Below are 15080 nucleotides of genomic sequence, written 5' to 3'. Positions count from 1 at the left end.
ACGAGTCCAAAGCACCCGAATCCCTTAGAATGTTAACAGGTACCCGTTTCCCACTTCCCACTAAGGACACAAAACCTTGGGAGACATAGGGACGATACCTGGGTCAACTGACCTAAAGTCAGACTCGTCTAACCCTGAAACCACAGGTAGGTCAGGGGTAACCACCACCATGGAGTTAGTATGCTGTTGCACAGCAGCTATTGCCCCAGCCTTTTCAGCAGCACGAACTGACACAGCTAAAGCCACAGGGTTTGCAGGACGGATTCCCTGGTAGAACTGCTGTTAGACTTCAACACTGGACATTCCCTCTTCCAATGACCTTGTCCCAAACAGTAATTACAAGTTTTACCCTGGTACTGCTTCTCATGACTACCACAACTCTTAGGCAAATCAACTTCTACTTCCAAACTCAAACCATCCATTTGCCGACTACTGGAAGGCATGTCTCTACGACTCCAGTTTCCCCAGATCTTGTGAGTCAAGGCATACTCATCTGCTAAAACTGCAGCCTCCGATGCACTCTTTACTTTGTGCTCTGCCAGAAATGTAGCTATATGCTCTGGAAGAGTAAATCTGAACTGTTCCAACAAAAGAAGTTCACACAATTGTGGAAAGGTCTCTACTCCAGATGCCATTCGCCAACGATTAAAGAGAGTAGTTAACTCCCTAACAAACTCCACATATGTTTTATCATCTTGTTTTCTGGAAGTTCTAAATTTCTGTCGATATGCTTCTGGCACCAACTCGTACGCCTTTAAAACTGCAATCTTCACAGTGTTATAGTTTTCACTGTCAGCATACTTACGCAGAGAAAAGGCTAACTTGAGCTTTACCAGTTAGAACACATTGCAGCAGCAATGTCTGTTCAGAGTCAGACCACTTCCTCGCCTTGGCCAGCCTTTCAAACAACAAAAAAAAAGTATCAAGATCTTCCTCAGAAAAATTTGGAACCAGTCTCAAGTTACTTGCGACATCAAAATAAGTACTCTGTGCCGACAAGCTACCTTCAGAGGGACCAGAAAGTTTACCATCTTTGATCAGGTCAAGACGGTAACGCTCTAAACTCTGTTGCTCCTGCTTCAATTCAGCCTCACGTAATTGAACTTTCAGCTTTAGCTTCTCAAGTTCAAAAGCATACTCCTTAGCCCGTGCCTCCTTCTCACTGCCTGACTGCTGATGCTGTAATACTAGCAGTTCCTTCTGCTGCTCAAAAGTTAAAGCTCCAAACCCCTCAACCTGAGAAACCTGTTTATGAGGTTCCAGAGAACTACCCACTACTGGAGGCAAAACCTTCTGCTGCACCAGGTTTGCCTTTAAAGTAGACAATATCGTGTCTTTACGTGATGGCCTAGGGCACTCCACATCAAAATGCTCTGCAACTTTTAACAGTTGTTCTTTCTTGAGTCTTTAATAACTCCCAATTTGGATTCCGCAAGAACTCATCTACTGAAGCCATGTCCACAACACTAATGCTAGTACCCTGAATTACTCAAACCGTATAAACTTACCAAACCCCAGTCTAGCACTCTAACCAACAACAGTTGTGCCCGGCGTAAAGGCAATTAAGCACCTTCACCACCAACACAACAAGCTAGTCAACCTGGTGTGCACACAGCAGTCACATGTGGAGCAACTTTCCCCTAGCTACCTATCTAACCAGGGAGCTAACTAGCTAACTCAACCCCTAGACTTCATGCAAAAGTTGTGGTGGGAAGATTAAACACAAAGCCCAGTGACTCGGTTAAACGACCAGCACGCTGGCAGCCCACCTTGACAGTCCTGGAAGTGTCCCCGAGACAAATGCTCTAACCACACTAGTGCACCAAAATAACAAACTAAAACAACAAACAGGTCTAGTCACCCAGACCACCTTAGACCTACCGGGAAAGGTATCTCCAACACCTAGTGCCTGCCCTGAAGCACACCAGGCCAAAAACTTCTAAAACCATAAGTGGACAAAGCACTAACGCTCTCTCTAACTTTAACACAACTGTATGCTAAACTCCCTCCAACATTTACATTTAACCTGGCAACCTTATGTCCTCTGGCTCCTCCCAGCTCGCAGGTGAAACCAGCCTCACTGACGACCCACCCAGTCTCTGGATAAACAAAACAAAACACATGGGCGGGCGTCACAGTTCAAAAATAGGTTTTGTTTAACAAACCAAAACTGGCAGTCCTCCTGGACTGCAAGGAGGCACTAGTTTAATCTTCCGGGGCGCACGAAGAGCTCCAGCGCGGAGCCAACGCAGGAGTCAGGTTCTGCACGTTTACAAGTCCAGCAGGACGGTATAGACCTCAAACGAGCAGGGGAACACACCAAACACCCCAACGCTGGTAGGCAGGCGCGCCCTCCTTAAATAGGTGGCCTGATGGAGATTACCGACAGATGTGCCTGCCTGCAGCGCCAGCTGTTGCCAATTGAGTCCTCCATGCCCCCTGCAGGAAAAACCAAGCACAACCCAGAACCCTGGACCCCAACATGCTAGCCACTAAAATGTCAAAATCTTCCAATACTGGCTGCCACCAAGTATCATGTATGGACCAGTGACTGGTGAAGATGGTTAGTGGCTATAGTGTAACATTAAACTTTACTGTCATAAGGCCTGAAGATAAAATGTGTTCTGGAAAATGTGTCTTTCCTTTTTCACGTGTATGGCACATAACGCTAAGCAAAGAACTTCAGGATGTCTTCTGAATTTCTTTTTTGGAGGTCCAGGAAAGCAGATGTGATCCACATCAGGAACATGGCATTTATATGTAATAGAAATCATTTCAGGAAAAAAGTGAGGTCAACCTTTGTTCATGTCTTCTTTATATAAAGAAGACGCTTTAAAAGCATTAAATAAACTCAAGACAGTTTATTGTTTAAATGGGCATAGGTTTATTTGACTTGTGCTGAATTCATGATTGTACTGCTGACATTCAAATAATCTGAACTAAACTCCTCTTTGTAAAACAATTTTATAGCTCTACAATGTTGGATTGTGTAAGTAATCTGCTGTATAACATTCTTTTTTTTTTTTAAAACTTCCATGTGCTTCAATGAAACATTTAATAAACGTACAGAAATATACTTCCTAGGTAGAAATTCAGATGAATGTGTGTAAAATCAATAGGCTTAATAAAAAAAATTGAACTTTTAAAAATGCAATAGATGTGTTAGGCGTATTTTTTGTATTTATATATTTTTTTTAATTAAAAGGCTCACAACAGTCGTAACAAATGCTCAAAGTGTGCACCTTCAATGAAGGTGAATAGAAATATTTTCAGTCTGGGAACTCCAGGTACAGATACATTATCTTAAATAGTTTATTTGTTATGAAACATATGAAAGAAAAAATCACATTTTCATTCAATCTAGGGAAGGTGACTGACTTGTTTTGTTGATGTAGGTCTGATTCTTTCACCTTAATAGATCACTATGATCTGGTCACCAAGTAACCCTGTTTAACAAGGAATAAGTCACCCTTACTCTGCACATTGTTTTAGCACCCCTCCTGGTCACATTGCAATAAATTAACTCAGGTACTTTTTAGTTTTAAATACATAACCTACATCAGCTGATATTCAACTGACATGTCCAGAAATGGTTTCCATTGCGTTGTTCAGCTTTAGAGGGACTATATGCAGAAGTGTGCACACCTAGCCTCTCTGCGGGAGATTTGTTGGTCAAATGTTGACATGCCAGTCTGTCCTCAGTAGATTTTAGACAGACATTAAAGACATTAAAGTAGTCTATCATACAGTGTTCCTGACGTGTCTTCACTCAATGCCATTTAGAGTTTAGTTCAGATATTTTGTTGCACCTTTCAAGTTGTAATGAGTGCTTATCCAATCAGAGAATGCGTACGTATCACATTCAGCATAAGACCATGTGGGTGGTCATGGTGTTGGAGACTCGAGATCTGATTGACTTTTGTAAATGACTGTTAACTTATAGTGCATTGGAGCCTGCTCTCTTGATTCCGAAGGCCTCGGGCAGATTTAATAGACCTGACAACACAAGCTACCTAGATAAATCTCGTACATAAAATACAACACTGGAAGCAATGCAACCAAGTGGATATATTATGGCATGAAGAGAAAAAACTATGAAGAATAATTTTATCTACATATTTATTGAAAAAAAAGCAACAAAAACAACCTTTTCTGAGTACGTTTGAGACAGCAGAGATAGCTTTGTTGTCTCTAACAGCTCACCAATGGTCAATGCTAAGGTAATGGGATGGTTATTGCAATGATTACAATATATATTCGGAGCTATCAAGTGTATGACTTACCCAATATTTTGGGTTTCACATAATGAGTTTTGATTTATAAATATGTCATAGGTAGGAACAAGGGTTATTGCTTTAATAGTAAATAATTTGTTTTTGTGACATCTGGATCTGCACCACATAGTTTTGATTTCATTAGGATATCAATGTCATGATCTGACATAAAGGAAGTCAGTTCAGGAGTGTTCTTCATTGATTTGGTCATTGTAAGGCCTTCATCTGGAGTGCACAAGTGTGAGAACCTCTGAAAGAGAAGATTGGGACATTTCATTTTAAAGACACACAAATCACCCTATTAATACAATGGCCCAAGTCATTTTTTCAAGCTTTTGGGAAAACACAATTTTTTTTACTATGCAGAACACATCATAATCAAGCCAAAAACTAATTTTTGTTAAAAAATTACAAAACCATTATTTTAACAAGATGATGAATTGTTTTATTTTGGAGGTCCGGTCTTTGAAATTTGTGCGACATCTAGTGGTGAGGAGACATTACACAGGAAAGTAATTAACTATGACGCCGTTTTTTTAGCGCGTCAGACAATCTACGGTGGCTTAAAGGGACCAAAATTGGAATGACACCATAGAAACATGAAGGAACAACATTTTAGCACCTGTGGAAGGAGACCTGCATCATTATTCATATAATTTATTCCTATATTTAATAGTTCATATTATATGAATGGTTTCTCACATCAGATTAACAAATGGGGCTTTAAAATATAACAACACACAACAAAAAACTTTACAGTAAAAAGATGCAATTGCTTTGTATGATTTGGTTATAATGCTATACTTTTTAAATGGTAGTTCTGTATAGGTTTTACCTGTCGTAGTGTTCCAGGGGTTCTAACCACTTTGAAAACCATAACAATGGGGACCATGAGGGTTGACGAGAGGGTGAACCACCAGCTGAGAGCGTACCCCCACCATGGATAATCAATGGTGTTGTTGAACTTTAGAGGAGTGTATTTGATCAGTGAGAAAAGAAAAGTTCCCTGAAAACAGAATTACATAGAAATAGGAGTTCTTCCACTGCTGGTTGAAGCCAGATATATATTTGCGCATGCATTACTCACCAAGCACACTAATGGTGTAATGAACTTTAAACAATATTTGATGAGAGGAAAAAGTTTGTATCCTATCATGTCTTCAATGTTTTCATAAAACCTGTCTGCACCTGTAAAAAGACAGAAAAAAGAATGATAAAATCCAACATTACAGGAAGCAGCCATGACTTTTCCTCTCATCAACTGACCATAGATCCAACTGACACACACAGATTGGAGAATGGCAAACAGAAGTAGAGTCATTCCACTGCAGGCATAGTAGTCAAACAACTGGAAGATGTACAGCCCACCCTGTGTGTGAAATGTCCTGTGGTCATTCAGCAGCAGTAAAGATAAATTGCAAGAAGAGGGCTGAGATATTGTAATTTCTTCTTACTTGAGTAACCATTGAAAGACCGATAAAGAAGCAGACAACACAGATGGCAAGAAGAAGAATTTTTCGCCGATGGCCAACGTGGAAGAAGGATGGATACATGTCGGAAATTGCAGTCACGAGAGCTTCCAGACCAACAAACTGGAAAACAGTTTGACAGTAAAATGTTAACATCTTCAAAGTTACAAAAAGTACTGAGGGATATTTAATCTTTATATATTTCTTAATCAACATGCATGCAACATGATATGTTTGGCAGAAAACAGGGTGTCGCGCTGAAGGCTGGACTCACCCCGCTAGAAAAAGAGTTCAGTACATACGTCACGGGTGTTAGTTACAGTGTGACATGATGCTCAAATCTGAGTACAACTGGTCACACTCACAGAATAATTGATTGTGTACAAGGCAGATTAGTGTTGGTGGCCATCAAGACACCCTTGACTGTTCTTCAGGACAGAGTAGAGCAGCAGTGATCCTGGATATTAGAATGTGCATTATTGATGTTGAGATTTGGCTCTTGGTCTGTAACCACTGTTGATTCCGAAGCTTTCCCATGAAATTATGTTTATTCAAGATTAAAATTTTCAGCCAAAATATTACTATTACTTTTGCTGTAGTATAATTAATGTTACTAATTCTCTCAAAATTCTAGTTTGTACTTTAGACTTGACCTTTACTTTTATTTCGAGTCCTGAAGGACATTCTGAGCTTTCAGCGACCATATCTTGTTTTCCATTCTTCCCAGAGAAAAAGCATTTGTATCAGTGTATTCTCAGATTAATGTTAACTGAAGGTCAGTGTTCTATTGTAGTTTATTACATTCAGTGTTTTATGAAGTGGGAAGTCAATTGTTTTTTGGCAACTTAAAGTGCTTATCAGCCACTTCATCATGCATCTTGTCTAAACTTGCATTGGCGGTAAGCATTATTGCTAGCTTTATCCATGGAGATGTTTCAATCACATTTGTGCCCCTAAAATATAGTCGTTGGATTTTGAGTATCTGTTGATACCAATTCCTGATCCGATACTTTTGCAATACAGTTAGAGAAAAACTAGAAATGAATTAAAACAGGTAGCAGGTATACCCTGCCTGACTGAAAGGCCTACCACATCTCCATTGGTGCCCACTGGTGGCTTCCAGTCACCCCTCACAGATAGTTGTCCTTAGGACTTGATAACTGTCTATTTTATCCTATCTCCTCTCCACAGCCAAAAGCTTGCTTTTTCTGCTTTCTCTGAGAGCTCTATGGTTGCTTGTGTTGCACTTTCCCCTCTCAACAGGCATGTCATTGAGCTAACAAAACCCCTTGTACTAACCTCCACAGAGAAGAGACACTTTTTCCATCCACTCTCTCTAAAATGTGCAATCAGGCCAGAGTACAAAGCCTTCTGCTTTTAGTGCACTTTCTCTTTCTGTTCCTCCCATGGAACAGTCAGCTTAATCAGTAACACTGATATTCCAGCCATCAGGAGCATTGACACTATTCTCCCTTTGGAGGTATCTGCAGTTTCGCCTTTTCTTGGGAACTAGGCCCATTCCTGGCTTGCTGACTGGCTCCTGTGACTAGCCTCTCTTCTTCTCCCCTCCACCACCTCTACAAGCTTCCTGAACAGCTGGTAGGGCCTCTATCTGAGCCTGCCCTGGGTGAGTGTGGTCTTCCATTCTGCGAGAGTGTGTTTGAGGGAAGCATATGTGGTTCTAGAGTGGTTGCATGAATGCATGCTTTATTTCAAGCCACCACTGGAGGCTTCAGGGAATGGAAAGGTGTTTCCATGATTGGGAAAACTGATTCAGGCATGTGGCAGCTTCCAGGAGTCTGCCCAGCTCACTCACAACCTCCTCTCACATTGTCCAGTGCCGCTGTTACCCTTGCGCCTCTACCTAGGGGGACAAACCTAACTTGACAATGATTAAAAACCATTTGAACTAACTGGAGTTTTTACATGTATAATCCACATTGTAGGCATCAACCTTCTCTTGATGCAACCTGTCCTTTGCTTTCGAAGTTCAGGAATGTCCCCATGCACAAAAGTAATTGACATTCATCGGTCATGTACAGTGTGCCGTTTGTAAAACCGGCCACACTAGAAAGAGTTTTGTCACATTTTGCTCCAAACTACATTCAAAAGAGTGGTGTAACTTTATTTAACTCACTTTTTAGGATACTTACAGCAAAAATTGCCATCTTAAGAATATATTAAACATTACAAAATGTTAAGTCTAAATCTAAGTGTTTAATCTAAATTCAAATTTTAAATCAGACTGTTAAATCTAAATCTAAATTGAATGTTTAATATAAATCAAATGTAAAATGTAACTCTGAATCTAAATGCTAAATTTAAATTTCAAATCAAAATCTAACTGTTCTAAGTATAAGTGTTAAATCTAAATGTAAATGTTAAATGTAAATTTTCTTGGGTGAAACTTTATAAAGTATGTACCTAGTATGCAAATATACACTGCTGGGAACAGGATTACCTCTGTTCGTAAATGTATTCCCGACATATCTAGTGTATAAACTCTCTGTTAACAGCTATGCGTGTTCTGGATTAGATTCCTCAGTAGACTGTGATGGTGAGCTATATCACTCCATTTTGGAGAATCATTGTGATATTGTGTGTGATTTCAGTTTCCAGTTGTTGTTTCCTTTCCTCCCCTAATTTTGCTCATCATGCATTTCATTTTGCTCAGTTGAGAGAACCAATTATAAAATTTGCACATATGTTCAAAATTGGGACCCCACTACAAACATGGGCCCCCTACACAGAGTGCATCCTGCCTATAGGGAGGGGTGCAATTAAATACTGTGATTTATCATTTTTCTGTCTCAAACTCCATGATTTGTGCCATTGCTTGTCTCCTACACAATGTTGACGCCCTCAGGTCAGGCACAAGTAAAGAAAGATTGAAAAAATTGTCTTCTGATCAATTCAAGAAGAAGATCCATTTCATCAATAAGCAGAGGGAGATTCCTAATGGCAGTCCTATCTGAACCCCTTTTAAACATCCATTGACAGCTTAGGTTGGTGGCAGCATCAGACTGTCAGTTGTCAACCTCCCATAGAGCATTAAATGGAAGGTTGAGAGTCTCCACAGTGTTCAAAAATGGCTCAGTGGCCTCTTAAATGTGTGAGCTGACCTGGCTGTCCAGTCCCAGCAGGATGATTGTAGCAAAAAATAAAATTGACCAGAAGTGAGGCACAGGCATCATGGCAACAGCTCGAGGGTAAGCAATGAACGCCAGGCCAGGACCTGCAGCGAGAGGGACAAGAATGAAAGAAAATCATACGGCTGCTTTCTTTTCCCACAATATTTCTCACTAAGCATGAAATAAACCAACGTCCGATAGTCACGCTCACCTGACTCTGCTACATTAGATATGTCTGTGTTCTGCTCATATGCCATGAAACCGAGTGCGGAGAAGATGGCAAAGCCGGCTACAAAACTAGTGCCGCTGTTCAGAAGGCACAAATACAAACAGTCCCTAAAACAACAACAAAATGTTAAAAAAGTCTCACAGCCTGTTGCTTCTTTTCAGACATTGTTGGCATCCAAAAATGCAAAAGTTATAATATATACAAACTCACCTGTAACAGTTGTTGTTGTACTTATTGTAACTCCCAAGAGCAATTAGACACCCCATGCAAAGGCCATAGGAGTAAAATACCTGAGTACCAGCATCCATCCATACCTACAACACAAACAAGGAGCCGAAGCATTTGCTGTCAGAGACACAGCAAACAACTGAAATATAGTTCGGAAAACCACCGTGAGCACCAACAAATTCCATGAAATGAGATCTGTTCTTGCCTGTGGGTCAGCAAGACGGGCTGGATCTGGCCAGAGATAGAACTTAATCCCATCTAAGGCACCAGGTAAAGTGAGTCCTCGAACGAGCAGCACAAGCAGCATCAGATATGGAAAAGTGGCAGTAAAGTAAACGACCTGCCGAGAAGCCATGTTGGGAATTCATTTGGCAGAGTTAGGAATTATTCCAGTAAAAATGTATTTTAGTTTGCAGATTAAATGGTATATACTAATATAGTTCACGGTTGGTTATATTCATGTCATTAATAAGAACAGCCTCAGAGGAAAATGGAAATTTGCGTGCAAATGATGGTCCTACCTTCCCAGTGGACTTAACTCCTTTCCAAATGCAAAAGTAACAGATGATCCAGGACAAGAGAAGACACAGGGCCAGCTCCCACTGCATGCTGCCAAACTCCTCGACACTTCCTGTGACGTTCAGAATTCTTCTCCTGAAAGCCACTCACATCTCAGCCTGACATTCTTTTGTACTCTTTAGTGTTATTTTAAAATCCTACTCACTCCCAGAATTCTCTCACTGGTGATGTAGCATTTTCAACAACAGTCCAGTTATATCCGTTGCCTCTTCCATCAAATTCAACACAGTTCTCTGTTGGAAAGGAACACAGATATTTAGGGTCTTATCATCATTCCTCAGAGGGAAAGCCTTCTAATTTCTCTAAAATATAAAACCTCTGGCAGCTTTACTTACAATGGAATTAATATCCAGAACATCGAGCAATGTTACGCAATAATAAATGATTGAACTCATTAACTGCTCTGGTTTCCCTTAATGTGGTGCAAATGCAGCAAGGCCTTACGGAATTCTGTATATATTTACATTGGTTGGACCTAAAAAGTCATTTTTAGGTGTCTACACAGTCTCCTTAATTACTGAAGAAATGTAGTGACAATTTGTTTTGTAGTACTATCGTGATTAAGGAGATCCCATAAAGACTTTTGTGTATTTTCTTTCCTCGGAAGTTTATGTTCATTTTTGCTCAGTGTGTAAAGCTGATGTGATAAAGCTGCGTCACAAACCTGTGTTCCAGCTGTTTCTGCAGCTCGCCCAGGGGAGCTCAGAGTTGAAAGAGAAGAAAAGATAGAGGAAGGCCCAGGCCAGTATGACGATGTAGTAGATACTGGAGTACAAAACCACTATCTGACTGCCATAGCCTATCCCTGCAATGAATCGACATTGATATACAGTCCATTTATTTGTCCCACATTTATTTACATGACCAAGAAGACTACACACATCATATGGTGTGCAGGTGGTGAGTAAAACTGATTATTTAATAGACTATAATGCCTATAAAATAAACAGAACTTTCACTGCTGTATGACTGTATGCTTTTTTTTTTTTTACCAACACAACTCCAAATAGGATTTAGATGAAAATAAATTGTTGTAACACAGAAATGATTTGTTGAATTTCCATTTTAAAAAAATGTGTGCAATGAATAAAGTTCAGCGGTAGAGGCCTGCCCACCTCTACGGTTGGAGGCTACATTTAGAAAAGCCCAGGAACCAGAAATAATGCTTGAACACTTGACTAAATAGAAACAACAAGATTACACAAATAACATAGAAACTCACAACCAGTAAAAGCCAAACCAAGCGTATCATGTGCATTATAACAAAAGATTGTTTTTGCAAAAAAATGTGTGAATGTCCACCAAGACATAAAAATGTGTCACAGCTGCAGGCAATCATGCTTCGCCCCGCACACCTGTTGTGCATCTGGACACTAATGAGCCCCTTTCTTAATCCCTGGAGGCACACCTGCTCCCTGCCAGATCGTTATTCGTGTTCCGATGACTTTCCAGCGTATTCCTGTTTGCCTGCCTGCCCGGTTCCAACCTTGCCTGTTCCTGACTATTCTGTTTAGCCTGCTCCCCGGTAAACCCTGTCTGTTGTCTGTTTCTGACAATAAAGCGGTGTCAGCCAAACTCGTGTATCGCATTTGTCTCATCTGGTCTATGACAAAAATGCACCATATTTATGTGGGCTTTACCTTCAAAAAGGGGACAGATTTTCCTCCAGCATGTTATACTTCCCTGACTGGTGTACTGACCGAGAGACGTCTCCAAGAGAAACAACGGGATACCGCAGGCAAACACGAAGAGGACATAAGGAATGAAAAACACCCCTAAAAACATAAACAGACATGTTACAACACAATGTCAGCTGGTGAATGCAATGTGCTGTGAAAACTCTGTCTTCAGTATTGAAGTCCCCCAGTCCACCTGAAAGGCATTTCAATGGTGTTTGATGTATCATTTTCTTTATTTCCATTTCAAAATGCAACACATGGAACATATCCTCCCTCATTATTCATCTTTACTGCTTATTTTCTACTAAGGTTTAGATGTTGATGGCCAAATAAAGGACAAATATTTGACTTTCAATTTTAAATGAGACTAGATGCCTGCTGTATCAATTGTTTTATTCCAATCTTGACTATCTCTACTAATACCCCGAACTACCTGAACTCACCCCCTCCATTTTTGTAGCACAGATAGGGGAACCTCCACACGTTTCCTAGTCCAACGATTTGTCCTGCAACAGCCAAAAGGAACTCAATTTTACTGGACCACTGTCCTCTGCTGTGGGTGGTAGGAGCTGGATGAGCTTTGGCTGTGTTCAGCCTGAACTGGACATCTGAAGCGAATGAAGAATCCATTGTACTGCAGAGACAAAAGGTTATTGACAGAGGATAAATGTTGATCACGTTTTAGAATGTTAAAGTAAAAACTTTAAAAAAAGAAGTCTGAAATGGCTGCCCTAGATTTTCTCCAGGAGAAGCTGGAGGAAACCCACACTGAAGAACATGCCAGCTCCAAACAGATGACTCAAAGAGGCCCACAGATTCAGAACTCTGCCACTGTACCCGGGAAAATGGGGGACAAAACTGACAGTGTGTTTCGGAGTAGTCATTTGATGAATGGCAGAACCTAACCACTGACATTCTGACGGTCGATTGCACGACACATAAACCATAAGAGTATTTAATTTTTATAATTTTCAAGATTTTAAGCAATCATCTGTGTCGTTGTCACACATGGCAACGGTATCATAATTATTTTCTCTGACTGATCCAGTTGAACAACATCTATGTTAACATCAAGAAGTCAGTGTTCTATTTATGTTTCTGACCACACTTAAGACAACAAATGTGGAGGCACTCTTCCTGCGTTACTCTTAGGAGTTCACACTGGGTGCCTGGTCCAAGAGTTCTGTCCATAGTAGTTCAATGCTAATTTATGATTGAAATTTTGAGCAAAAGGTCATCTGTTAGTTTTTCGAAGACATTCCAGTTATTGTCCAAACCCGCTGCTGTCAGTACTGCTGTCAGGTTTAAATAAATGCTGTTTGTGATATTTCAATCCAGAACATGGAGTTTTAAATGTTCAATTTTTAAAACTTTGTACTTGAGAGCACCGAGTTGCATAAATAGTGTTGCACTTTTACACTGTACACACACACACACACACTCAGAATAGATTTGAGTTATCCCTGCCCACTAACTTTGACAGACAAAATTATTATTCAAGACAAAATTATTATTTAAGTACTGCAACACAGGACAACACAGGATTAAATGCATACATGTGCTTGACTGTCTTTTTACATTAAAAAATATAATTATTTCACATTTATGCATTTTATAACAATTTTAAAAAACTATAAAAAAGTCACTAATTAATTAAATGATTGATTTATTTAATTAATTTTGGCACTTTTGGTCCTCCATACCAGGATGCAAAATCTATCTTTTGTGCCATCTTGCCACACAGACAGCATCACAGCACCGAGGCTCTGCTAGCACATCTGCAGGTGGCAGAGTCAATTCTTCTGACAATTCTGTTACACTCGCATTTTTCTCTCCTTATGCAGATAAATTGTTAAAGTAGCGGATTGCTTGTTTAGAAAAAATAAAGTAAAAAACTTACTCAACTCAGGAAACTAATACATGATCTTTTCTCAAAAAAACTAATCAGAGTCTAATTCACTGAAAGTAACTAGCCAGAATGTAACTATAAGGCCCAGCTGTCACTAAACTGAAAGAGTAAGAGTAGCTTCCTGTTTAACAAATGTACTATAAAACTGGAAAAAGTTTTGTGAACTGAATTGAGATCATAAACACGTACCTGAAGTAGGCAGATTCACTGGGATAGTCTGGGGATCTGTGTTTTGTTTCCAGTGATACTCAAGGTGGGCCTTTGGACGAAGTAAAAAGTTTGTCCACATGGAGAAGTGAGTGGTGGAAAATTCTAAGTACTGTATTTGTATGACAGAGCAGGGGGCAAGTCCATGTCTATTCTGAAGTGACTTTAGGTCAAGTTGGCCAAGTTGTCTCTTCAGTGGAGAAGAGGCTGTTCCAGTAGCAGAACAGACAGCACGGACCCAGTTAATCTCTGTATTTTACTGGGATGCATAACTAAAACATTAACTTTAATAAAAAGTGAGAAATTTTGATTCTACTTAAAAAAAAAAAAAAAATCTCTTTTCTGAACATCTTTTATAGAAAAACAATTCTGAGAAATTTAGACTTTAATCCTTAACAAAAAGTAACATTGGACCTCAGATTAAAAAAGTAAAATAATTTAATTTTGAATTAAATACCAAACTGAATTCTGACTCAGAGAAACACAAATTGTTTTCAGAAAAACCTTTTAATGTCCAAAATCTGAAAACTTGAAATACCACACAAGCACAATTTTGTTAAAAGGATAATGGAAGAGTCATCAACTTATTTATTTATTTTATTTTCCCTGCATATAATTATAGTTTATATAACTATATCAATAACAAGGGATGCATTCATTAAGAATGTTGATGTCACTCAGTTCACATTTAGCAGATCATTAATTACTAGAATATGTAATGGAGAACAATTGAAGTTGGATATCAGAATTAATGTGTAGCATATTACGCTGAAATCACATTTAGTGGAAAAGCTGACATCACACAAACACAATATTACTGTCAAATTTTAAAGAACTTTGAAAATGTCATAATATCACTGTAAAGAGAGGAAAGCTGTGGAGGTGAGTATGAAGAGTTTTACAGGATGCTGCTGCTGCAAGACATCACACATGTGGAGCAATGAGCACTCAAGTATGACAGGAGAGGGTGCATCATGAATGGTGCCCAGCTTTTTAACAAACCAAGCTAATGTCTGCAAAGATTTTCTCAAGGTGCTTGGGTGTTTAGATGAGAAAACAGATAAGTAATCTAAATGTCACTAACATCATGCAAGTGCACATCATGTGCCAGGAGCACTAGCACTTGGTCATAGACTGTGAAATCTTGAATTTTAAGAAAGCCAGCTCTGATTAATATTTAAAACTTAAGTCAACTACAATTGTCCTATGTATAAGTAGCAGCAACAAAGCAAGAGGCAAATGAACACTTTAATTCACATTAGACTATGGCTAGATACATGTTTCGTTGCATGCATAACACTAATAGAATAACAATAACTAATAACATGTCTGTATAGTGCACACCTTTATCTTTAGTCTCTTCTTTCCTTCTTTT

At 39.4% G+C, this 15080-nt stretch overlaps 1 protein-coding gene across 2 annotated transcripts; it reads right to left on the bottom strand.

Annotated features, from left to right (window-relative positions):
- Positions 1-2860: 2860 nt before the first annotated feature.
- LOC130524142 (sodium- and chloride-dependent GABA transporter 2-like) lies at positions 2861-13882 on the bottom strand. Of its 2 annotated transcripts, none has more exons than XM_057029965.1 (15): positions 13688-13882; positions 12033-12223; positions 11551-11685; positions 10575-10715; positions 10056-10143; positions 9853-9985; positions 9537-9671; positions 9314-9417; positions 9086-9210; positions 8866-8978; positions 5729-5866; positions 5541-5643; positions 5362-5462; positions 5110-5280; positions 2861-4524 (listed from the first exon to the last, which is right to left on the bottom strand). In XM_057029965.1, the coding sequence occupies exons 2-15, from the start codon at positions 12217-12219 to the stop codon at positions 4348-4350; spliced, it is 1851 nt and encodes a 616-aa protein (XP_056885945.1). In that variant the 5' UTR covers positions 12220-12223; positions 13688-13882; the 3' UTR covers positions 2861-4347. The 2 variants fall into 2 exon arrangements, with proteins under 2 accessions (XP_056885945.1, XP_056885946.1); XM_057029966.1 differs by lacking the exon at positions 13688-13882 and adding an exon at positions 12357-12424.
- Positions 13883-15080: the final 1198 nt, after the last annotated feature.

The sequence above is a fragment of the Takifugu flavidus genome, chromosome 4 (assembly GCF_003711565.1).
Source record: "Takifugu flavidus isolate HTHZ2018 chromosome 4, ASM371156v2, whole genome shotgun sequence".
NCBI classification, from domain to species: Eukaryota; Metazoa; Chordata; class Actinopteri; order Tetraodontiformes; family Tetraodontidae; genus Takifugu; species Takifugu flavidus.
This window is presented reverse-complemented; position numbering and strand designations above follow the sequence as displayed.